Source organism: Salmo salar, chromosome 08 (assembly GCF_965601325.2).
Source record: "Salmo salar chromosome 08, fSalSal1, whole genome shotgun sequence".
Classification (NCBI taxonomy): Eukaryota; Metazoa; Chordata; class Actinopteri; order Salmoniformes; family Salmonidae; genus Salmo; species Salmo salar.
In genome coordinates, this window is record NC_138298.1 from 8,421,158 (window position 1) to 8,447,052 (window position 25,895).

The 25,895-nt window shown below is 42.4% G+C and overlaps 1 protein-coding gene across 1 annotated transcript in view; it reads left to right on the forward strand.

Annotated features, from left to right (window-relative positions):
- The first annotated feature begins 3,105 nt into the window (after nucleotides 1-3,105).
- The window catches only part of LOC106609937 (melatonin receptor type 1A-A), a 57,918-nt gene continuing 35,128 nt past the window's right edge, over nucleotides 3,106-25,895 (forward strand). Inside the window, exon 1 of the mRNA XM_045722669.2 lies at nucleotides 3,106-3,613. Within this exon, the coding sequence (XP_045578625.1) occupies nucleotides 3,430-3,613 (184 nt within the window). The 5' untranslated portion in view covers nucleotides 3,106-3,429. The remainder of the gene's footprint in view (nucleotides 3,614-25,895) is intronic.

Here is a 25,895-nt window from a genome sequence, read left to right on the forward strand (position 1 = left end):
AAATGCTATAACTTCAATTTCTCAAACATATGACTATTTTACACCATTTTAAAGACAAGACTCTCGTTAATCTAACCACATTGTCCAATTTCAAAAAGGCTTTACAGCGAAAGCAAAACATTAGATTATGTCAGCAGAGTACCCTGCCAAAAATAATCACACAGCCATTTTCAAAGCAAGTATATCTGTCACAAAAAACAAAACCACAGCTAAATGCAGCACTAACCTTTGATGATCTTCATCAGATGACACTCCTAGGACATTATGTTATACAATACATGCATGTTTTGTTCAATCAAGTTCATATTTATATCAAAAAACAGCTTTTCACATTAGCATGTGATGTTCAGAACTAGCATACCCACCGCAAACTTCCGGTGAATTTACTAAATTACTCACGATAAACTTTCACAAAATACATAACAATTATTTTAAGAATTATAGATACAGAACTCCTTTATGCAATTGCGGTGTCAGATTTTAAAATAGCTTTTCGGCGAAAGCACATTTTGCAATATTCTGAGTACATAGCCCGGCCATCACGGCTAGCTATTTTGACACCCACCAAGTTTGGGACAACCTAAACTCAGAATTTACTATTAGAAAAATTTGATTACCTTTGCTGTTCAGAATGCACTCCCACGACTTCTACTTCAACAACAAATGTTGTTTTGGTTCCAAATAATCCATAGTTATATTCAACTAGCTCTGTTTTGTTCGTGCGTTCAGGTCACTATACAAAGGGTGATGCGCGAGCGCATTTCGTGACAAAAAAATCAAAAATATTCCATTACCGTACTTCGAAGCATGTCAAACGCTGTTTAAAATAATTTTTTTATGCTATTCTTCTCGTAAAATAGCGATAATATTCCAACCGGGCGACGTTGTATTCATTCAAAGGTTGAAAGAAAAAAATTGAGAATTCTCATGAATGTGCATCTCCAGTGTCACTGTCCCCAGGCTGACCACTCACAAATTCTTCTGCTGTTCTTCGCCCAGAGACAGCAGACACCCCATTACACTTTCTGGCACCTTCTGAGAGCCAATGGAAGCCTTGGAAAATGTCACGTTACAGCAGAAATGCTGTATTTTCGATAGAGATGCAACAGAAGGACAACAAATTGTCAGACAGGGCACTTCCTGTATGGAATCTTCTCAGGTTTTGGCCTGCCATATGAGTTCTGTTATACTCACCGACACCATTCAAACAGTTTTAGAAACTTTAGAGTGTTTTCTCTCCAAATCTACTAATTATATGCATATTCTCATTCTGGGCAAGAGTCGGGTACGTTTTTTATCCGGCCGTGCAAATACTGCCCCCTAGCCCCAACAAGTTTTAAACCCTAACCTTAAAAATTCTAAGCTAATGGCTAAACTTAACCTTAAACACTACAATAATATACTTCTAAAGTAGATTTTTGAGAAACATGGACGACCGTCTATTTCTGACATAAGACTGTGAGACCAAGTTGGTTGATGTCTTGGTACTCGATGTGCCTTTCTCTGCAAAGACGGCAAGTGCTTGTTTTATTTCTGCAAAATGCGGCGCTGTGGCTTCTGTTTTCTGACTGGTTGAATATGATCCAATTACTTTAAAATGGGTTTTTCTGCAACACCACTCGGGAAAAACAGCTTCAATGGTATCTTTTCCAGAATGATAGCGCAGCGGTAATCAGTCTCATAATTAGGAGCCTAATTTACTTGTATTAAAGGATAAATATGCTAACAATAACCAAGCCTAGACCCTGGGGTTTGGAATTAGCCCTTAACAACGTTAATCCAACACGTAAACTGCTGATGTTCTGGGTTGATTGTAAAGGTAATTTGGACAGATGGACCTACCCTCTACTGTGAGACAGACTATTTTGAGTAGGTGGTCTGGCTCACGGCATCTGGACTCCCTCACTGAGACCACACACACACACACACACACGAGAGAGAAGGATAATGGGGCTAGGGAGAGCTGGAGGGAAAGAAAGTAAATGAAAGACAGAAGGGGAGAGAGAATTAGAGAGAGAGAGAACATAGCCCACACAACCTTTTTAATGAACTGCCTTCCTCACAGCAGACATATTAGTGGGATGTCTCCACATTAAAGTTGCATTCGCATGGCAGAGGAGGTTTGGGTGACAACCCCTCAACAGCGTGTGTGTGTCTGTGTGTGTGTGTGTGTATAAGGGTAGGTGGGAGTGTAAAGTACCTGCCATGTGCTGACATTTGTGTGTGTCTGTGTGTGTGTGCTTGTACGTGCGTGTTTGTGCAGAAAGAAGCGATCATAAATGTACTAATAGGTCGCAAGGGCGCAGTTTCCTTTGGTAAAATAAACTTAACCTGTTGGCTTTTTGAGTCAGTTCCACTATATTTCCCCAGCTCAGCTACAAGCAGTCTCCTCAACCTGTCTGCATATTCCCATATAGTGCACTACTTTTGACCAGATCCCAATGAGCCCTGATCAAAACTAGTACATAGAGTGCCATTTGAGATGCAATTAATGTTTCTATGTTAGAGTTTGTAGTTTATCTTGATATTCTGCAGATACTAATCATGTGGATTCTGTTTTACAACACATGCTGTTGGAGAGAGAGAGAGAGAGAGAGAGAGAGAGAGAGAGAGAGAGAGAGAGAGATTATATATTCTCTCACCCTGACCTATATATTGTGATCATAACATATTATCTGGATTACATCTGTCTAAATCTTTCTGTCTCTCCATAATATTTGTAAATATGTTATTTGAATAAATAGTATTTTCTCTATCATAGTAATTGGAATAAATTCCAATAATTGATGTTAAGCATAATCATCAGGAATATTTTAATAATGCCATAGGCTAGTCAACATCCTTATACTGATATGTTAGAAAAAGGTGCATTTTATCTGTTTCTTTATGTGTGAATAAATCAATGTGGGAATGGATAAAATATGAACTATTCCTCAAAATAATGATCAACGAATGCGTGAATAAAGGAACGACGAGTCGCTGGAAGCAAAGCAATAATTGCGAAGAGAGCTCGCAGCCAGGCTTCAAAACACACCGGGAAAAAAGGAGTGCCGGCGCGTGCAGTCCACTGTTTTTCCCTCTTTCGGGCGCTGAGAGGCAGCATTAGGCTACCACTTACCCGACACCACCCACGACAGGCTCACTGTAATAACATAATGTTAACATGGGAAGGTTTGAAGTTGCCTCAATGTCACAAAGCAACAATGTGATGGGTACACATATAGCCATGTACGTGTAGACTCTGACACACGAGCATTGTGACTAGAAGGATAGACAGAAGGTTGTCTTACGGGAGCTATAACGGGCAATATGGAGAGGAGGAAAGCCACGGGAGAATACCACGGCATCCCTGTATCCAAAATGTAGACTACATTTTATGGGACGGGCGGCACGTTTATTTCGCTAATTGGAAAAGTTACAAAATATACAATGATTATAAATGGGTCTTATCTGAACAGGTCGTCGCTGGACCCGTACGAGGAAGTGTTGAATCGCCCTCCGTGGGTTACTACAACTTTGGGCTGCTTCCTGATATTCACTATAGTGGTTGATATTTTGGGCAACCTTTTGGTGATATTCTCTGTCTACCGGAATAAGAAGCTAAGGAATGCAGGTGAGTAATATTGTGCATGAGGTCGGAGTAGCCAAAGTATTGTATTGTGTTTATAAACAAGTTTCAAAGTGTTGTATTTGACACAACATTGTTGTTCTGATACACTTGAGTCCGAAATATGACAACAATAAACCTGCGTTTGGGTAAAGCTGTGTACTCTGTTCGCGTGCAAATGTCGAAATGAACAAGAAAAGTAGGCTTATTTGTGATTTAGAATTTGTGATAGGCGTACTACATACATCGATGAAAATCAATAAAATGCATTGGTCTATACCAATTAATTTAGCTTGGGTTTAAAGCTACGGTGAAAGTAATGTCCCGGTGGCATTTGGAGGTAGCTACCCGAGCGTTATAGAGGATGCCATGTCAATGTTGGTAGCATGATTTTATACCCTATGATTTTATACCCTAAACAATGTATGTTGTATACCGGTACGTTTTATATAGGCCAGTCAAGAATGCCTAAATAGGCATGTCATGAAAGTTAGATTATCGCCCTCGTATCATAAACGTCTATGGACGCGCAAGCTGCTCTGACCAAACCGAATAACCATGTCAAACTAAATACTTCTCTGTTTAATCTCCGAGCGAGCAAAGATGAAATAATAACTAGAGAGTGTCAACGAATGAGGCTCTTCCAAGAATGAAAAATACACTCGCGGAGATTGATTGACACGCGCCGCCCGAAGCCACTCAAGAGAAATAATAGGATGGACAGCAGTGTATTTTAGGAAACATTTGCGCCACAGCCTCCGCATGCTTAGTTGGGGATTGCGTTTCACATCCTATCAATCATGTAACTAAACTGGGAAGGTGAATGAGAGCATCTTGAACTATCCGTTTTATTTTTCAATGGAAAATTTGGATTAGGTGACGGAACATGCGTCACGTGCGCACTTCGGTTTTATGAATTGGGATCGGAGTGGGGCTGCTGTGTCTCGACCAACCTATTATCACCAGATATTATATAATGTGTTTGATATTATAATGTAGGATAATGCTGTATGTAGGATAATGTTGTATGTTGTGTAGTGTGGATATTTTAAATTCATTATAGTATTGTACTGTGGCGTGATTATTTAACGTATGTTTGGATGATTATAATCCAGTGATTATATTCCAAAGTACTGTACTGCTGTAACCCTGTGATAAGAACCTATGACATTATTGTGTGAGAAAACGCAATAATATACATATCATAAAAACGAATTACATTGTGATTTGATAGGTTACAGATTAAATGTGCGCCAGGTAGAAGTTAAGCTGTTTAGAAAATATACATTTAGTCCTACATTATTACAGACTGGTGTGTTATCCAAATACCAAATGGACATGCTTTGCGCTCCCGTGCCGCTCTGGCCATTCGATGACAGATTGGAATTCTAGACGAACCCACATTGTAGATTGATTTGGGTGGTTTATCGTTTACTGGAATGTGCATCTAGCCAAATGACAATTTTTTTACCTCCCAAATTAGTTTTCTTTTCTTTGATGTTTCATGTTATTAGTTGTGTTTGTTTGTCACAGCCCAGACCTAATGTCAATCGCAGAGCATTTTTTTGTGATTTAAGCAAAATGGATTTGTGCCAGTCCCATGTGATGAATATGATTATTATTAAGACTTCCTGTAATTCCTCGTCCCACCTCCCTCTCTATCTTTATTTATCATTGTAATCACTTCCATTTGATATAAACATACACAAAATTGCATAATCGCTGTGTCCTGGATTTGAGTCTTTTAATAGTTTATACAGTAAATAGAATCGAACATTCCGTATGTGATATTAGTGCAGATGAAGGAAAGGAGACAAGCCGAGGAAGCTACTTTAGACTATTGATATGAAACCGTTTTTGTCAGTTCAGAGTAGCTGAAGTAGCATTGCTTAAAACTAACTACAAGTTAAGTATCTAAGATGTGCCAAATTAATTATCTCCAGCTCAGGTCTCCAGGTAGGCATTTGGTTTGTTAACTTGCTAGCTAAGTGGCTAACTTGCTAGATCAAGCTTCTTGGTTACAGCCGAGACAATTAGTCCCGTCCTCGAGCAAGATCCCTGCTGCCTTGCTTTTATACTAATTTTATTATATTTTTATGCTTGGAAAGAAATAGAGCCCCTTGTCTGCACTGCTGGCAATACCGTATACCCCGGTATGGTACAGGAACGGTATAAAGAAATGAAATACCACCCAACCCTAGTTAGAATATTTGCTTTCTATGAAACCATTTTCATTGACATGAATATCCATTCAGTCTTTTGTCAGCTTTCTACACAACAATAAATGGCTTTGTATGATGTCATCAATAATGGACCTATGTCACAGGCTTTTTTCACGTGAGCCACGTGAAAAAATTATGTATCTTTCTTAACACTGTTTCCACAAGCATTTGGCGAGTACTAACATCCCTTAAGCAGGCCAGCCAACCGGTTTCCCTGTATCCTTAGGTTCATGCCTTTCAGGAGCGTTTGCAATTTCTAAGCCCAGTTCCCAAAGATGGTGCCTGTCCTTCTATTCAAGCCAAAGAAAAGGAAAAAACCCTGCATTCGCAAATCGTATGCCTCATGGCGGCCATATTGATTGACACAGAAACTTTTCTTTTGTACTTTCTAGGTCTATCTGCCCATGTGGGCTGCCCCTCTGCCAGCCAACAGAATGGCTGTGCCGCAGGAGGGTGTGTGTGTGTGTGTGACTGCATATTTTATTTATTTTTTAAAATGTTATTTCACTTTATTTAACCAGGTAGGCAAGTTGAGAACAAGTTCTCATTTACAACTGCGCCCTGGCCAAGATAAAGCAAAGCAGTTTGACACATATAACAACACAGAGTAACACATGGAGTAAAACAAACATACAGTCAATAATGCAGTAGAAAAATAAGTCTATATACAATGTGAGCAAATGAGATGAGATAAGGGAGGTAAAGGCAATAAATAGGCCATGGTGGCGAAGTGAATACAATATAGCAATTAAAACACTGGAATGGTAGATTTGACAGTAGATGAGTGTGCAAAGTAGAAATACTGGGGTGCAAAGGAGCAAAATAAATAAATACAGTAGGGGAAGCGATAGTTGTTTGGGCTATTTATAGATGGGCTATGTACAGGTGCAGTGATCTGTGAGCTACTCTGACAGCTGGTGCTTAAAGCTAGTGAGGGAGATAAGTGTTTCCAGTTTCAGAGATTTTTGTAGTTCGTTCCAGTCATTGGCAGCAGAGAACTGGAAGGAGAGGCGGCCAAAGGAGCAATTGGCTTTGGGGGTGACAAGTGGAATATACCTGCTGGAACGTGTGCTACGGGTGGGTGCTGCAATGGTGACCAGCGAGCAGAGATAAGGCGGGACTTTACCTAGCAGGGTCTTGTAGATGACCTGGAGCCAGTGGGTTTGGCGACGAGTATGAAGCGAGGGCCAGCCAACGAGAGCATACAGGTCGCAGTGGTGGGTAGTATATGGGGCTTTGGTGACAAAACGGATGGCACTGTGATAGACTGCATCCAATTTGTTGTGTAGGGTGTTGGAGGTTATTTTGAAATTGACATCGCCAAAGTCGAGGATCGGTAAGATGGTCAGTTTTACGAGGGTATGTTTGGCAGCATGAGTGAAGGATGCTTTGTTGCAAAATAGGAAGCCAATTCTAGATTTAACTTTGGATTGGAGATGTTTTTTGTGAGTCTGGAAGGAGAGTTTACAGTCTAACCAGACACCTAGGTATTTGTAGTTGTCCACATTTTCTAAGTCAGAACCGTCCAGAGTTGTGATGCTGCATGCATTTAGTTTTACTTGTATTTAAGAGCAATTGTAGGCCACGGAAGGAGAGTTGTATGGCATTGAAGCTCGTCTGGAGGGTTGTTAACACAGTGTCCAAAGATAGGCCAGAAGTCAGAATGGTGTCGTCTGCGTAGAGGTGGATCAGAGACTCACCAGCAGCAAGAGCGACATCATTGATATATACAGAGAAGAGAGTCGGCCCAAGAATTGAACCCTGTGGCACCCCCATAGAGACAGCCAGAGGCCCGGACAACAGGCCCTCAGATTTGACACACTGAACTCTGTCGGAGAAATAGTTGGTGAACCAGTCGAGGCAATAATTTGAGAAACCAAGGCTGTTGACTCTGCTGATGAGGATGTGGTGATTGACAGAGTCGAAAGCTTTGGCCAGGTCGATGAATACGGCTGCACAGTACTGTTTCTTATCGATGGCGGTTAAGATATCGTTTAGGACCTTGAGCGTGGTTGAGGTGCACCCATGACCAGCTCTGAAACCAGATTGCATAGCGGAGAAGGCACAGTGGGATTCAAAATGGTCGGTGATCTGTTTGTTAACTTGGCTTTCGAAGACCTTAGAAAGGCAGGGTAGGAGGTGCAGTGCTGTTGACCGGAGTAGGGGTGGCCAGGTGGAAAGCATGGCCAGCCGTAGAAAAATGCTTATTGAAATTCTCAATTATAGTGGATTTATCGGTGGTGACAGAGTTTCCTATCCTCAGTGCAGTGGGCAGCTGGGAGGAGGTGCTCTTATTCTCCATGGACTTTACAATGTCCCAGAACTTTTTTGAGTTTGTGTTGCAGGAAGCAAATTTCTGCTTGAAAAAGCTAGCCTTGGCTTTTCTAACTTCCCTAAAAAGTTGCATTTCACGGGGGCTGTTCGATGCTAATGCAGAACGCCACAGGATGTTTGTGTGTTGGTTAAATTGAACATTGAAGTGATCTGAAGCACTCTCTCTCAACCCAGCGATGTTGCATTGTTTTCCATCCTTTCAGAAGCAGAATGTTGTTTGTGTGCCAAAGTTTTGTATTAGAGGTCGACCGATTAATCGGAATGGCTGATTAATTAGAGCTGATTTCAAGTTTTCATAACAATCGGAAATCGGTATTTTTGGACCAGACAGCATCACTGCCTGGTATGGTAATTGCTTGGCCTCCGACCGCAAGGCACTACAAAGGGTAGTGCATACGGCCCAGTACATCACTGGGGCTAAGCTGCCTGCCATCCAGGACCTCTACACCAGGCGGTGTCAGAGGAAGGCTCTAAAAATTGTTAAAGACCCCAGCCACCCCAGTCATAGACTGTTCTCTCTACTACCGCATGGCAAGCGGTACCGGAGTGCCAAGTCTAGGACAAAAAAGCTTCTCAACAGTGTGTACCTTCTCAACAGTGTTTACCTCCAAGCCATTAGACTCCTGAACAGGTAATCAAATGGCTACCCGGATCCTCAAAAGATTCTACATCCTGACTGGTTGCATCACTGCCTGGTACGGCAATTGCTCGGCCTCCGACCGCAAGGCACTACAAAGGGTAGTGCATATGGCCCAGTACATCACTGGGGCTAAGCTGCCTGCCATTCTGGACCTCTACACCAGGCGGTGTCAGAGGAAAGCTCAAAAAATTGTCAAAGATCCCAGCTACCCCAGTCATAGACTGTTCTCTCTACTACCACATGTTAAGTGGTACTGGAGTGCTAAGTCTAGGACAAAAAGGCTTCTCAACAGTGTTAACCTCCAAGCCATAAGACTCCTGAACAGGTAGTCAAATGGCTACCGGAACTATGGCTGGCTACCCGGTTGAAATGGCTACCCCCCCCCCCCCTCCAACCCCTCTTTTACGCTGCTGCTACTCTCTGTTTATCACATATGCATAGTCACTTTAACTATACATTCATGTACATACTACCTCAATAGGTCCGACTAACCGGTGCCCCCGCACATTGGCTAAACGGGCTATCTGCATTGTGTTCTGCCACCCGCTAACCCCTCTTTTACGCTACTGCTACTCTGTGTTTATCATATATGCATAGTCACTTTAACCATATCTACATGTACATACTACTTCAATCAGCCCGACTAACCGGTGCCTGTATATAGCCTTGCTACTGTTATAGCCTTGCTACTGTATATAGCCTCTCTGCTGTTATTTTTCACTGTCTGTTATACTGTTGTTTTTATTTCTTTACTTACCTATTGTTCACCTAATACCTTTTTTGCACTGTTGGTTAGAGCCTGTTAAGTATGCATTTCACTGTTGTATTATTAAACTTTGATTTGATTTGTCCAAACGTTTGACTGGTACTGTGTGTGTAGATTGATGTGGAAGAAAAAACAATTTCATCCATTTTAGAATACGGCTGCAACGTAACAAAATGTGGAAAAAGTCAAAAGGTCTGAATACTTTCCGAATGCACTGTATGTCTATATAACAGAGTCTGATTTTAGAGTCTGGTGTAAAAGCTATATAAGGTCTACAAGCCATTTGTGTACAATCAAATTCATGTCTTTTCATGTATACAGATTACAAGTTTCAATGATGTTACGTAAACTTCAGATTCAAACTTCAAGTCCCAATGAAGTTCCTTAGCTCAAAGCATGATTAGATTTGCTACCGGATGTCCCCAAAGTTTGTTTTAATTTCATTAATGTTATTTTGGATCATCATAGAATCCAAACCCCACTGCCCCTCCAGAGTCTGTTGTTGTGGTTCCAAGCGTAATACATGATTTCTAAGCATATAATACGGCATTAAGTGCTTTGCGTATGTCTCCATTTACGACAAGCGTTTATGGCCCCTAAATATCCCACTGGCTTTGTTGTTAAACCTCTTTAACGTAAATTGGTACACAGCACAGTGGCATCAAATTAGAGAGCTCAGTGAAAAACAAAAGACAAATCCTCATTTTGGAGGGAAATTTAGATATTTTAATTGCAGTGATTCCCCCCAGCGTTCTGCTTGATTTTCATCTAGAGGGAAACCATTTTATATCCCAATTAAACTCTGGATCAAACAAGATTGAGGTTTGTACTTTTGGGATATTCCATTGTACCAGACACACCTAACCAACAGCAACTCTAAAGTATAAGGAAGTATTAAAATATTTCGATTAGATTAGATAGTATTTTATTGTGTGTTTTCACAGAAATGTCTATTATATACAGAAATTGCACTGCGTTCAAAGAGATTCCACAACAAAAAGAGAAACATAATATAGTCATAACATCAGACAAACAAATTCATTAATTTATTCATATTTGACACAGGTCTGGTATTTACTAATCATCTGGATGGTCAATGGACAGCCTAGCATGTTTGAGTGACAGGTAAATACATGGGTGTCGTGAACAAAGCTTTTTGTCCAACTCTCTGACAATCTGCTGCTCAATACCTGTCATTGGAGTGCAACAGACAGAAGAAGAGTCCCATTTTGAACCTGTCTTTTGAAGTCTAATGTTCATTTTGCTGATTGCAATGTGGCAAACAAAGTATTTCCAGAATGTAGTGTATTGTATTTACTTCACAAGGTTTGGAATGAGTACATTTTGGCACCGGGTCGATTTGTTAAATGCAGTTGCAGTAGTCAACTTCTATTGCGTAGTCAAAACAATATCAAAGTGAGCTGTCATGCTGTTCCATAAAGACGTCAACACCACTTGTTTCCGAGAGACACGCTCAATAGGCTTGGGCACTATACCGTATATACCCTATACCGGGGTATTTCGAAATACCAACGGTATGATTTTCAATACCGTAAAAAAAAGGGATGGGCCAAGTAAATGATCTCCAGCTCAGGGCTTCAGCTATGCATTTGGTTGCTAGATAAGTGGCTAGCTTGCAAGATCAAGTTTCTTGATTACAGCAGAGACAATCAATCTCCTGGATCAACATCCCTGCTGCTTAAATTAGCTTTGTGCGCCCCCCCCCCCCCCAAAGAAAAGGTTTAACCCGGTATGGTACAGGAACGGTATGATGTATGAAAATCTGGATACTGCCCGACCATAGCACTCAATACCCATTAAAGGCCCTTGCTGTGTAGACTCCCTGCTTGGACAACAAATTGTGTAAAAAAAACAAAAATTGCTTTTACATTGCACAATCTTCAATGTTATGTCATAATTATGTACAATTCTGGGAAATTAATTACGGTCTTTGTTAGGAAGAAATGGTCTTCACACAGTTCGCAACGAGCCAGGCGGCCCAAACTGCTGCATATACCCTGACTCTGCTTGCACAGAACGCAAGAGAAGTGACACAATTTCCTTAGTTAATACTGCCTGCTACCATGAATTTCTTTTAACTAAATATGTAGGTTTAAAAAAATATACTTGTGTATTGATTTTAAGAAAGGCATTGATGTTTATGGTTAGGTACATTGGTGCAATAAGAGTGCTTTTTTCGTGAATGCGCTTGTTAAATCATCACCCGTTTGGCGAAGTAGGCTGTGATTCGATGATAAATCACTGCATTGATTATTTGCAACACAGGACAAGCTAGTTAAACTAGTAATATCATCAACCATGTGTAGTTAACAGGGTGATTATGTTAAGATTGATTGTTTTTATAAGATAAGTTTAATGCTAGCTAGCAACTTACCTTGGCTTAACAGGTGGTCAGCCTGCCACGCAGTCTGGAGTGCAATGTAATTGGGCATAATCGGCGTCCAAAAATGCTGACTACCGATTGTTATGAAAACTTGAAATCGGTGCTAATTAATCGGCCATGCCGATTAATCGGTCGACCTCTAATATAAATCCCAAAAGCGCTCAAACAAAGCTGCAACAGTTCCGCTCTTTGAAACGGTGATACGTGGGCATCCGTGAAGTGGGATGAGATGTCTGTGTCCTTCTTCCCCATCCAGTGGGCTGGCCTTATCAGTAGTTGTCAGAGTTTTCACCTCAGAAAGTGCGACTGGGGCTTCTTTAATACCTGCCGGGACCCCATTTTGACTTCGCTTTTTCTGTTGGCTTTTTCTGTTGGATCAGTGCAGCTATAGGTGATTTGAATGTGGGTAGAGTGTCACGCGCCAGGTGTCCACTGCTACTCTATGTGAAATTGAACAGTAGCTGGCTGATATGTTTGAAACCCCCACCACTGTGAACGCTGCTACATTTTACATATTGTTACTCAAACACTGTGCTTGCTCGCTTTCTCCTCTGGCTGCAGTGGAGAAGCTATCATTAACTATGTCCTTGAAACCCCTGTTCACATTTCTACAGAGACATTGTAGACACGGTGGTCGTATAGACTGTATTGAATACATTAGACATCACTCAATCTTGCAAGGTGAATACCAGTAATCTGCTTTTGCATTCTCTCTGTAGACACAGTCCCTGTCTTCTTTAGTTGCATAACTGTCTAAGTTGGATATGTCTAGCCTTGGTTGATATGCTCAAACTTTTCATTATGTCTGTCAGAGTTTCTACAAAACCATCAGCCAAGAACCAGTCTTTCCTATCAAGGGAATTGGTACCATTCTTTCAGTATAAGAACAGTATAAGAACACCTCAATGCATCAAAATGATAACCAGGAAGTCACATTGCGATCTACATCTTTGTCAACTCTTAAACGTGAACATTGGCCAAAAAAGCTGCATGCTCCTGTTGACGTCCGTCGCTGCGGGGGGCTGACCACACTAGGAGTCAAGCAGTGGCGGGGGGGTAGGGCACGTTGTCAGGACCAAGGAGGATGGTGGGTAAACTCAGGTGACTCAGGTGAGAGTGGCCGCGGGGTTGCATGACCTTGGGGTGCCTTCGCTGTGTGTATGTGGGGTGACAGCGTAGCCTAGTGGTTAGAGCGTTGGACTAGTAACCGAAAGGTTGTAAGATCAAATCCCTGAGTTGACAAGGTACAAATCTGTCGTTCTGCCCCTGAACAAGGCAGTTAACCCACTGTTCCTAGGTCGTCTTTAAAAATAAGAATTTGTTCTTATTTTTTTTTTAAGTGCGTGTGTGTGTGTGTGTGTGTGTGTGTGTGTGTGTGTGTGTGTGAGAGAGAGAGCTGCATAAACAAATAATGTATTGGGAAGAAGTGGATTAGAGCGCAAGGCCTGGCTAAGCAACATTCTCACCATAACCCAGGCTGTAAATCAGTCAACTAGGGCAATAAAAAAAAGTGGAAGTAGTCAATAGGCTTGCCAGTGTGCATGTATTTTATTAGGATTGCCATTAGCTGGGAATAGACAAGAACAGCTGTGTGTGCATGAGTTTATGAGTTACACCGAAGGACTATTCTCTGTGACACTGTGGTCCTTGCTGGTGATCTGGTAATTGGCCAATGTAAAACCTATTGGAGTGCCGTCGGGTGCATGTGTCTATCAAGCCACCCTGGAGCAGTGAGCAAACCTAATGAAAGGTTTGGATTGTGAAGTTGTGTGGTTTGGTTATAAGTCTGCGGTTATCCTCTGTGGTGCTAACTCCTATGGGGATGGGTGAAGTGGTGGGAAAGTGAGGTAGAGAGACTAATAGAAAGGGAGGGATACAGAGACATTTCATCTGTTGAGTTTGTTCATTGAAGATGAAAATAGAGCAATTTTCTGGGTCCCTCTTTTTTTGCCTATTCCATTCCCACGGCACAGATGTCAATTCAACGTCTATTTCTTCTTTGTTCAGCATAATTTAACTGAAATGGCATGGAAACAATGTTGATTCAAGCAGTGTGTGCCCAATGGGTTGATATGTCTCTCTTTCTCTCTCTCTTCAATATTCTCACAAGTACCTTAAAAGCCCCTGTGCCCATCCCCCACATCTTCCTTCCTTGTCTTTATCCCCCACCTCCTCCTTCCTTCTTCTTTCCCCCCATCCCCCACCTCTTCCTTCATCTTCTTTATCACCCACCTCTTCCTTCCTCTTCTTTATCCCCCACCTCTTCCTTCCTCTTCTTTATCCCCCACCTCTTCCTTCCTCTTCTTTATCCCCCACCTCTTCCTTCCTCTTCTTTATCCCCCACCTCTTCCTTCCTCTTCTTTATCCCCCACCTCTTCCTTCCTTGTCTTTATCCCCCACCTCCTCCTTCCTTCTTCTTTATCCCCCACCTCTTCCTTCCTCTTCTTTATCCCCCACCTTTTCCTTCCTCTTCTTTATCCCCCACCTCTTCCTTCATCTTCTTTATCACCCACCTCTTCCTTCCTCTTCTTTATCCCCCACCTCTTCCTTCCTCTTCTTTATCCCCCACCTCTTCCTTCCTCTTCTTTATCCCCCACCTCTTCCTTCCTCTTCTTTATCCCCCACCTCTTCCTTCCTCTTCTTTATCCCCCACCCCTTCCTTCCTTCCTTCCTTCCTTCCTTCCTTCCTTCCTTCCTTCCTTCCTTCCTTCCTTCCTTCCTTCCTTCCTTCCTTCCTTCCTTCCTTCCTTCCTTCCTTCCTTCCTTCCTTCCTTCCTCATCCTCCACCTATTCCTTCCTCTTCTTTATCCCCCACCTCTTCATTCCTTCCTTTTCTTTATCCTGCTTTTCCTCCCTCATTTCAGGGCTGCATTTAATCATTTACAATACTATACAGTACAGTACAAACCTCTTTCTGCTTGATGTGCACTTGGGATGACGCAAACTGGCGGGCTCAATCAAGTATAACCTAATGCTCGTCCGTGGGAAACCGTGCACAACATATGCATACAGTAGTATATGCCGGGTTAGAGTATAAGAGATGTTTTGAACATGCACACACACACCCACGCACACACACTTATGCCTCAATTACACTTACAGCGCCATTGAGCAAAATGGTATGCAGCATCATCTTGAATATTCAACATTCAGGTTCTTTGCATTTTTTTATTGAAAACATATACTTGGCAGTGAAGCCGCTCAACAACTACATAACATTAGTCATCTAACAGACTCCCATCCAGAGCGACACACAGAAGCAAACAGGGTCAACGCCCTGCTCCAGTGATGATCCATGTCCCGAAGCCTCCAGTGATGATTCATGTCCCGAAGCCTCCAGTGATGATTCATGGCCCGAAGCCTCCAGTGATGATCCATGGCCGAAGCCTCCAGTGATGATCCATGGCCCAGAGCCATCTCTGGACCGCCGACCGTCGCTGGAGGCTCTGGACCGCCGACCGTCGCTGGAGGCTCCGGGCCATGGATCGTCACTGGAGGCTACACAGCAACTATACAAAACAAGATCCCACAAAGTAAGGTGGGAAAAAGGCTGCCTAAGTATGATCCCCAATCAGAGACAACGATAGACAGCTGCCTCTGATTGGGAACCATACCCGGCAAACAAAGAAATAGAAAAACTAGAATGCCCACCCAAATCACACCCTGACCTAACCAAATAGAGAAATAAAAGTCTCTCTAAGTTCAGGGTGTGACAGCCGCTCCATTTTTCATGTATCCATTTGTTTTGTCTTGTTCCCTGCACACCTGGTTTTCATTCCCCAATCAATTCGTATGTATTTATTCCTCTGTTCCCCATCATGTCTTTGTGTAGGATTGTTTGTGTTATGTGGATTTTGATATTGTGGATATTGTTACGCGCGTTACTTTTTGTCTATGTTCCGTGTTATGGGCACATTTTATGTTCTTTTTGTGCTGTCATTTTGACTGGAATAAAATGTGGGCCTGTTCACGACACTCTGCTCTCCTGCACCTGACTTCGCCTCCGATACACACTCCTAACAGAATCCTACACCAACCATGGAGTCAGCAGGAGCAGGTACCCTGGTCAGAGGAGTCGAGGAACGGCTATGCAATATCATCTCGGTGCCATGATGGATCGCATTGTCCAGAACATGGACCGCTGGGAGAGACAGGAAGACTCTCCAGCTGCTTGACCAGCTCAACCGGGGTTATCTCTACCGGGCTTGTCCGGATCCAGCTCCAGTGGAATACGTCTCTCCCTTCCCAGGGAGTATGATGGGACGGCCGCACAGTGCCAGGGGTTCCTTTTACAACTGGACCTCTACCTGGCCACTGTTCACCCAGCTCCCTCAGGAAGGGAGAGCGTATCCGCCCTCGTCTCATGCCTACAGGGAGAGCTCTGGAGTGGGCAAACGCCGTGTGGGGAGAGGAAGACGCGGCGTTGGACCACTTCGAGGAGTTTACCTGCCGTTTCTGGGCCGTCTTTTACCATCCACCCAAAGGTAGAGCGGCGGGTGAACGACTCTTCCATTTGAGGCAGGGGACGAGTAGCGCACAGGATTTTGCGCTGGAGTTCCAGACCTTGGCCGCCGGAGCAGGATAGAACGACAGGGTCCTCATCGACCACTATCGATGCAGCTTACGTGAGGACGTCTGACGGGAGTTGGCCTGCAGGGATGCCACCACCACCTTTGACCAACTGGTGGATATCTCCATCTGGTTGGAAAACCTGCTGGTCATCCGTGGACGTCCTGAGTGGGCTCTGTCGGTTCCATCTCCCAGCACTCCCGCTCCGGTGCCCATGGAGTTGGGAGTGGCTGTGCATAGGGAGGCTGGAGGAGGGGCCTTCATGTGCACCATCTGTGGCCGCAGAGAGCACACTGCCGGTCGGTGCTGGGTTGGTCCCTCTGCCCCTCCGTCTGCCCTCTTAGTCTTGATTTCTTTTGATTTTCCCATGATGTCAAGCAAAGAGGCACTGAGTTTGAAGGTAGGCCTTGAAATACATCCACAGGTACACCTCCAATTGACTCAAATGATGTCAATTAGCTAATCAGAAGCTTCTAAAGCCATGACATAGTTTTCTGGAATTTTCCAAGCTGTTTAAAGGCACAGTCAACTTAGTGTATGTAAACTTCTGACCCACTGGAATTGTGGTACAGTGAATTATAATTGAAATAATCTGTCTGGAAACAATTGTTGGAAAAATTACTTGTGTCATGCATGAAGTAGATGTCCTAACCGACTTGCCAAAACTATAGTTTGTCAACAAGAAATTTGTGGAGTGGTTGAAAAACGAGTTTTAATGACTCCAACCTAAGCGTATGTATATTTCCGACTTCAACTGTATCATAGATGAATGTGAACAAGAGACTCTCCACTCACCCCAGTCTTCAGAGTGATTAACTGATTCACCCTGTACGTGCCAAATGGCACCCTATTCTCTAGTAAACTTATTTTGACCAGCGCCCATAGGGACTATATAGAGAATAGGGTGCCATTTTGGGACAAACCCATAGTGGATGATAGACACATAGGTACTTGAATGTTCTTCTTTAATATCCACTGTGAACACTTTGTCCCCTTCAAGCTTTATCTGAATGCTGCCCCGGTGTTTCCTTGTGATTATTAGATTGGCAGGGTTACCCTGTATCCTCACTATGGCCAGTTACACTTATTACAATCAGAACTCACAGAAGAAAGAGAGGGGGAGAGAGGTAGAAAGATGGAGAGAGTAGTAAAGGTAGAGTGAGAGGATGAAGAGCAGAGGTAGAAAAAGAGAGAAAGAAGGGGAGAGAAACAGAGTGAGAGAGGGATGGAAGGAAGGAAAACAGCATGACATATAAGCAGAAACCAACAAAGGATGACACGAGGTAACATCACTGTTGTCTTTGTGTGCCGGAGGAAAAGAGCAAGAGAGGAATGCAAGCCAAAATATGAAGAAAAAACCCAAAGCAAAAATCGTATCTAATGTTCCTCTTAATTTTGGGCCACAGATTTTTTGGAAATTATAAAGTATCACGATGCTCAAAGTGTAATTACAGAGACAAACTTTTATCAAATGGGTTTTTGTGCTCAGCTGGATAGAAAGAAAGCCAGTTACACCCCAAGGCGAGATGCGTTGACTCATTCCATGTGATTAAAACAATTAAACTATTGTTTTTTTCTTCTTGTGCTAGGATCAATTACTGTATCTGGGTTTTCAGCAGGGGTTGGAACTAAAATTATTTTCCGTTCTGAAAATAACCATAATTATTTTGGTTCCGTTCCTCTCTTACGTTCAGCTAAATAAAGTTCTGAACCGGTTCGATCCCCAAAAAGTAAATGGTTAATATCGTTCCTTTCTGTTCCTTTTAAACCTCTGAAATTGGAGACAGCCTCATATTTACACCTTTGAAATCGATTTTTTTACGTTTAGCTCGGCATTAAATTACTTCACCAATCAGTGCAGATAGAGCAGCTTGCTATGGAGCAGGCACACTATTGTTTACATGTATAGGACAGACGCATGTAGGGCGTGAGACGCATGTAGGGCTAGCTAGCTAATATACCTTAATAGAAAATGACTCAAGTAAACGTGAAAGTCACCCAGTAAAATACTACTTGAGTAAAAGTCTAAAAGTATTTGGTTTTAAATATACTTAAGTATCAAAAGTAAAAGTATAAATCATTTCACATTCCTTACATTAAGCAAACCAGATAGCACCGTTTTTTATTTATTTACGGATAACCAGTAGGGATGACCAGGGATGTTCTCTTGATAAGTGTGTGAATTGAACATTATTTCTGTCCTGCTAAGCATTCAAAATGTAACGAGTACTTTTGGGTGTCAGGTAAAATGTATGCAGTAAAAAGTACACCATTTTCTTTAAGAATGTAGTTAAGTAATCCAATTTCAAACATGGTGACTATAGTATCCTTAATTAGCATTGAAAAAGTGAATCCATTCTTCTCTAATAAAAATCTCTCTCCCGTATTTCTGAATCACTCTTGTAACGTCAGTAGGCTACAGTAGCTTGTGCTTCGGAAGGGAGAGGGGTAGGTAGCCTACACACGCAGGAATACTGGTAAAGATTTTCAGCTAGCAGGCAGACACCAGAATACGTTTTGGAGAATATGTTCACCAGAACGTTATTAACCTCTCTAGGGTAGGTGGCACCAAATCGTCCCACCTACGTAACAGCCAGTGTAATCCCGTGGCGCGTTATTCAAAAACCTCAAAAATGCAAAAACTTCAATTTTTCAAACATGTGACTATTTTACACCATTTTAAAGACAAGACTCTCGTTAATCTAACCACACTGTCCGATTTCAAAAAGGCTTTACAACGAAAGCAAAACATTAGATTATGTCAGCAGAGTACCCAGCCAGAAATAATCAGACACCCATTTTTCAAGCTAGCATATAATGTCACATAAACCCAAACCACAGCTAAATGCAGCACTAACCTTTGATGATCTTCATCAGATGACAACCCTAGGACATTGTGTTATACAATACATGCATGTTTTGTTCAATCAAGTTCATATTTATATCAAAAACCAGCTTTTTACATTAGCATGTGATTAGCATGTGACTAGCATTCCCACCGAACACTGAACACTGAATTTACTAAATTACTCACGATAAACGTTCACAAAAAGCATAACAATTATTTTAAGAATTATAGATACAGAACTCCTCTATGCACTCGATATGTCCGATTTTAAAATAGCTTTTCGGTGAAAGCACATTTTGCAATATTCTCAGTAGATAGCCCGGCATCACAGGGCTAGCTATTTAGACACCCAGCAAGTTTAGCACTCACCAAAGTCAGATTTACTATAAGAAAAATGTTATCATCTTTGCTGTCTTCGTCAGAATGCACTCCCAGGACTTCTACTTCAATAACAAATGTTGGTTTGGTTCAAAATAATCCATAGTTATATCCAAACAGCGGCGTTTTGTTCGTGCGTTCAAGACACTATCCGAAAGGGTAAATAAGGGTGACGAGCATGGCGCAATTCGTGACAAAAAAATTCTAAATATTCCATTACCGTACTTCGAAGCATGTCAAACGCTGTTTAAAATCCATTTTTATGCCATTTTTCTCATAAAAATGCGATAATATTCCGACCGGGAATCTGCGTTTAGGTAAACAGACGAAAGAAAATAAAGCATTCGGTCGACTCGGGCACGTGCCTAAGCCCATAGTACTCTGATCGGCCACTTGCCAAAAGCGATAATGTGTTTCAGCCAGAGGCTGCCTCGATATCGTTCAGCTTTTTCCCGGGCTCTGAGAGCCTATGGGAGCCGTAGGAAGTGTCACGTTAGAGCAAAGATCCTCAGTCTTCAATAAAAAGAGCCAAGATGAAACACAACTTGTCAGACAGGCCACTTCCTGCATGGAATCTTCTCAGGTTTTGGCCTGCCATTTGAGTTCTGTTATACTCACAGACACCATTCAAACAGTTTTAGAAACTTTCGGGTGTTTTCTATCCAAAGCCAATAATTATATGCATATTCTAGTTACTGGGCAGGAGTAGTAACCAGATTAAATCTGGTACGTTTTTTATCCGGCCGTGTCAATACTGCCGCCTAGCCCTAACAGGTTAACCGGTTCCCATGCTTTTAAAATAACGGTTCTGTTCCGGAACAGAATAGTTTCACTTTCTTTCTTGGTTCAGATTCTGGTCCTAGAAAAATGTAGTTATTTTACGGTTTTCTGTTCTGTTTCCTGAACCGGTTCCAACCCTTCTGTCTGTGGATAAATTTACCCTGGAATCCTAGTATTCACCTAACACTGAAGGTGTAAAGGCTGGTTCTGTGAACCATGTTCACGTGACAAGTAACCTTGCCTGAGACTTGAAGACTTGCATTAGCGCTCAGAGATAATGCCTAGGCTTTAGCTCAGCGGGATAACACAGTCTTGTGGTGCACAGTTGACTCGGTTTCTAACCCAGAGATCCCATTTCAATATTGCTGCATGGTCATTTCTCTCTTTAAAGAATTTAAAGTCTTATCACACTGTCAACCTCAATGCAGTGCGGATTACAAGGGCGAAAGACATGAGACGAGTAGGTGTAATATTATTTAGCTCTTCTTTCCAGAAGGACTTCTAGAAGGACAGTGAGTGCATACATTTGTTGTATATGTGACCCAGCGGGATTCGAACCTACGGCCCTGGCGTTGCTAGAGCCAGGCTCCTATAACCTGAGACATAGAGGACCAGCGAAACCACGTAGCTGTGAACTGCCAAGATAAGCCATTTAACTTACCTGTCCTCGTCACACGATATGCCAATATTAAAATATAGGTTTTCCATAGCCACTACATTGAACTGACCAAGCGCTAATGGCTTGTATTGTTGAGGCCTTATGTGGTAACGTTGCATCCCAAATAGCACCCTATTCCCTACATAGTGCACTAATTTTAACCAGGGCCCATAGTAGTGCCCTATGTAGGGAATAGGGTGCCATTTGGGATGTAGACATTGTGTCAACGACCGCAGTTGTACTTCACAGTACTGTATGTGTCACTATGGTGACAGGGTCGTCCATGTACCAGAGGACATTGGTGTCAGCTTCTCCCATAGGGCGGTATACATTCCCTTGTATGGATGCACCTTAGGGACAAGTAAACACCCCCTCTGACTTCTCCTCCATTGTCATTGTCACATAGTGAGAAACTTTTGACTTGTTATAAACAGCTATAACAGCCCATGGCTCCTAGTAACAGCCTATATTTTCAGTAAATGCATTAATGAAGCCTTAATTAATGCATACATCATGATTTGCACTAAATGTAGAAATTGTGTAATAGTAGCAGATTGTGTTGGCAGATTTTCTAAGAATATTTATACCTCCAGTATGTGAACTGTATGTCACAAACTGCAAAGACATCTCTTGTATAATTTTATATATTTTTTTAGAATGTACCATTGACTTGCAAGAATGGAGGTTGGAACAGTAACTTTCCATTTGCTAACGCTAATGTGAAAGGGGGTGCAAATTGTTTTCCTTCCAAGCTGTATGATTTATTTTAACAGGCCATAAACAAACTCTTTGAAATTGTTCTCTACATTATTTAACCAATTTTAACCAGCCTTCCTGGCTGCTTAGCCCTTGTCCAAGCCAGCTAGTCCAGAGCCACCCCCGTGCACTCCGACAGCAATGAAATGGCACTTGAAAATTATGCAGTAGGAAATAAGATGATCTCAACCATAAAATACCCTCGGCCGAGCCGTAGTTTCTCAGAGGCCTTGAGCCGGTCAGAAAACACTTTTGGATGTGTTATGAATCCAATGGAGTGACTTCTGTGCTAATGTGGTGGTGAAGACAGCCTCGTGTTTTTCTATAATTGATATCACCTCTGGTATTTTAGGGGAAAAGATTGATAAGTAGGGCTGCTGAGAGGTCTTGGCGCATTTGGCGGTTGGAAGGTAGGTGCGGTTCACTGATATTTCTCCTCCGTCAGAAAGGGTGTGGCTTCCAATTTGAGTGAGCTGCGCTCTGTATCAAATGCCAAATCAGACCGTAGCAGCTTTGCTGTCGTTACCTCGTGGATTATTCTGCTGAGAGAGAAAGAGATGATGATGATGACAGATCATAGCTCTCTCGTCCCACTGCAGCAGACATATTGTGAGCAATAAGTTTGAAACACTGAATTGCAATAAAATAACAGTATCGCAATACATATAGAATTGTGCGAATCGCAATACATATCAAATCAAACTTAATTTGTCACATGCGATGAATACAACAACTGTAGACCTTACCTTGAATGCTTACTTACAAGCCCTTAACCAACAGTGCAGTTCAGTGTAAAGAAAATATTTACCAAATAAACTAAAGTAAAAAATGTAACACAATAACATAACAATAACGAGGCTATATACAGGAGGTACCAGTACCGAGTCAGTGTGCCTACAGGTTAGTTGAGGTAATTTGTACATGTAGGTAGGGGTGAAGTGACTGCATAGATAACAGCGAGTAGCAGCAGTGTACAAAACAAATGACCCCACCCCCCTCCCCCAATGTAAATAGTCCGGTGGCCATTTGATTAATTGTTCAGCAGTCTTGGCTTGGGGGTAGAAGCTGTTAAGGAGCCTTTTGGTCCTAGACTTGGCGCTCCGGTACCGCTTGCCGTGTGGTAGCAGAGAAAACAGTCTATGACTTGGGTGACTGGAGTCTCTGACAATTTTATGGGCTTTCCTCTGACATTGCCTACCCTCTGTAGCGCCTTGCGGTCAGATGCTGAGCAGTTGCCATACCAGGCGGTGATGCAACCGCTCAGGATGTTCTTGATAGTGCAGCTGTAGAACTGAGGATCTGGGGACCCATGCCTAATCTTTTCAGTATCCTGAGGGGGAATTTGTTTTGCCGTGCCCTCTTCTCGATTGTCTTGGCGTGTTTGAACCATGATAGTTTGTTGGTGATGTGGACACCAAGGAACTTGAAACTCTTGACCCGCTCCACTACAGCCCCATCGATGTTAACCTGTTAGGGCTAGGGGGCAGTATTTGCACGGCTGGATAAAAAAATGTACCCGATTTAATCTGGTTACTAATCCTACCCAGTAACTAGAATATGCATATACTTATTATATATCGATAGAAAACACTCTAAAGTTTCTAAAACTGTTTGAATGGTGTCTGTGAGTATAACAGAACTCATTTGGCAGGCAAAACCCTGAGACATTTTCTGACAGGAAGTGGATACCTGATGTGTTGTATTACCTTTAAACCTATGCCATTGAAAAACACAGGGGCTGAGGAATATTTTGGCACTTCCTATTGCTTCCACTAGATGTCACCAGCCTTTACAAAGTGTTTTGAGTCTTCTGGAGGGAGATCTGACCGAACAAGAGCCATGGAACGATGATGGCCCATTAGACACCTGGCGCGCGAGTTCATGTTGGGTACCCTCGTTCCAATACGTTATAAAAGAGTTCTGGTTAAAAAAGGCCCTAATGATTTATGCTATACAACGTTTGACATGTTTGAACGAACGTAAATATATTTTTTCCCCTCGTTCATGACGAGAAGTCCGGCTGGCTTAGATCATGTGCTAACAAGACGGAGATTTTTGGACATAAATGATGAGCTTTTTTGAACAAAACTACATTCGTTATGGACCTGTGATACCTGGAAGTGACATCTGATGAAGAGAATCAAAGGTAATGGATTATTTACATAGTATTTTCGATTTTAGATCTCCCCAACATGACGGCTGGTCTGTATCGCAACGCGTATTTTTCTGGGCGCAGTGCTCAGATTATTGCAAAGTGTGATTTCCCAGTAAGGTTATTTTTAAATCTGGCAAGTTGATTGCGTTCAAGAGATGTAAATCTATAATTCTTTAAATGACAATATAATATTTTACCAATGTTTTCTAATTTTAATTATTTAATTTGTGGTGCTGACTTGACTGCCGGTTATTGGAGGGAAACGATTTCCTCAACATCAATGCCATAGTAAAACGCTGTTTTTGGATATAAATATGAACTTGATAGAACTAAAAATGCATGCATTGTCTAACATAATGTCCTAGGAGTGTCATCTGATGGAGATTGTAAAAGGTTAGTGCATCATTTTAGCTGGTTTTATGGTTTTGGTGACCCTGTCTTTGACTTGACAAAACATTACACACAACTCTTGTAAATGTACTGTCCTAACATACTCTAAATTTATGCTTTCGCCGTAAAACCTTTTTGAAATCGTAAAACGTGGTTAGATTAAGGAGATGTTTATCTTTCAAAGGGTGTAAAATAGTTGTATGTTTGAAAAATTTGAATTTTGACATTTATTTGGATTCAAATTTGCCGCTCTTGAAATGCACCTGCTGTTGATGGAGTGCACCACGGGGGGGACGCTAGCATCCCACCTAGCCCATAGAGGTTAAGGACAGATAGTTCTTCAAGATGTTCAAATGTTCATAGATGACCAGCAGGCTCAGATAATAACCACAGTGGTTGTAGATGGTGCAACAGGTCAGTATCTCAGACTTAAATGTCAGTTGGATTTTCATAGACGAGCATCCAGGCTGTGAAGTGGGACTCCCATAGGGCAGCGCACAATTGGCCCAGTGTCGTCTGGGTTTGGCCGGTGTAAGCCGTCATTGTAAATAAGAATTTGTTCTTAACTGACTTGCCACGTTAAATGAGAGAGAAAGAGAAAAAGAGAAAGAGAGAGAAAGAGAGAGAGAGAAAGAAAGAGAGAGAAAGAAAGAGAGAGAGAATTAGCAGGTTGATGGAGTGCACCACGGGTGGGACGCTTGCGTCCCACCTAGCCCATAGAGGTTAATGGGGCCTGTTTGGCCCGCCATTTCCTATAGTCCACGATCCGCTCCTTTGTCTTGCTCACATTGAGGGAGAGGTTGTTGTCCTGGCACCACACTGCCAGTTCTGACCTCCCTATAGGATGTCTCATTGTTGCCAGTGATCAGGCGTACCACTGTTGTGTCGTCAGCAAACTTAATGATGGTGTTGGAGTCGTGTTTGGCCAGTCGTGGGTGAACAGGGAGTACAGGAGGGGACTAAGTACACACCTCTGAGGGGCCCCAGTGTTGAGGATCAGCGCGTCAGATGTGGTGTTGCCTACCCTTACATCCTGGGGGTGGCCTGTCAGGAAGTGCAAGATTCAGTTGCAAAGGGAGGTGTTTAGTCCCAGGGTCCTTACCTTAGTGATGAGCTTCGTGGGCACTATGGTGTTGAACGCTGAGTTGTAGTCAATGAACAGCATTCTCACATAGGTGTTCCTTTTGTTCTGGTGGTAAAGGGCAGTATGGAGTGCGATTGAGATTGCGTCATCTGTGTATGTATTGGGGCGTTATGCGAATTGGAGTGGGTCAGGGTATCCGGGAGGATGTTGTTGATGTGAGCCATAACCAGCCTTTCAAAGCACTTCATGGCTACCGACTTGAGTGCTACGGGGTGGTAACGATTTAGGCAGGTTACCTTGGCTT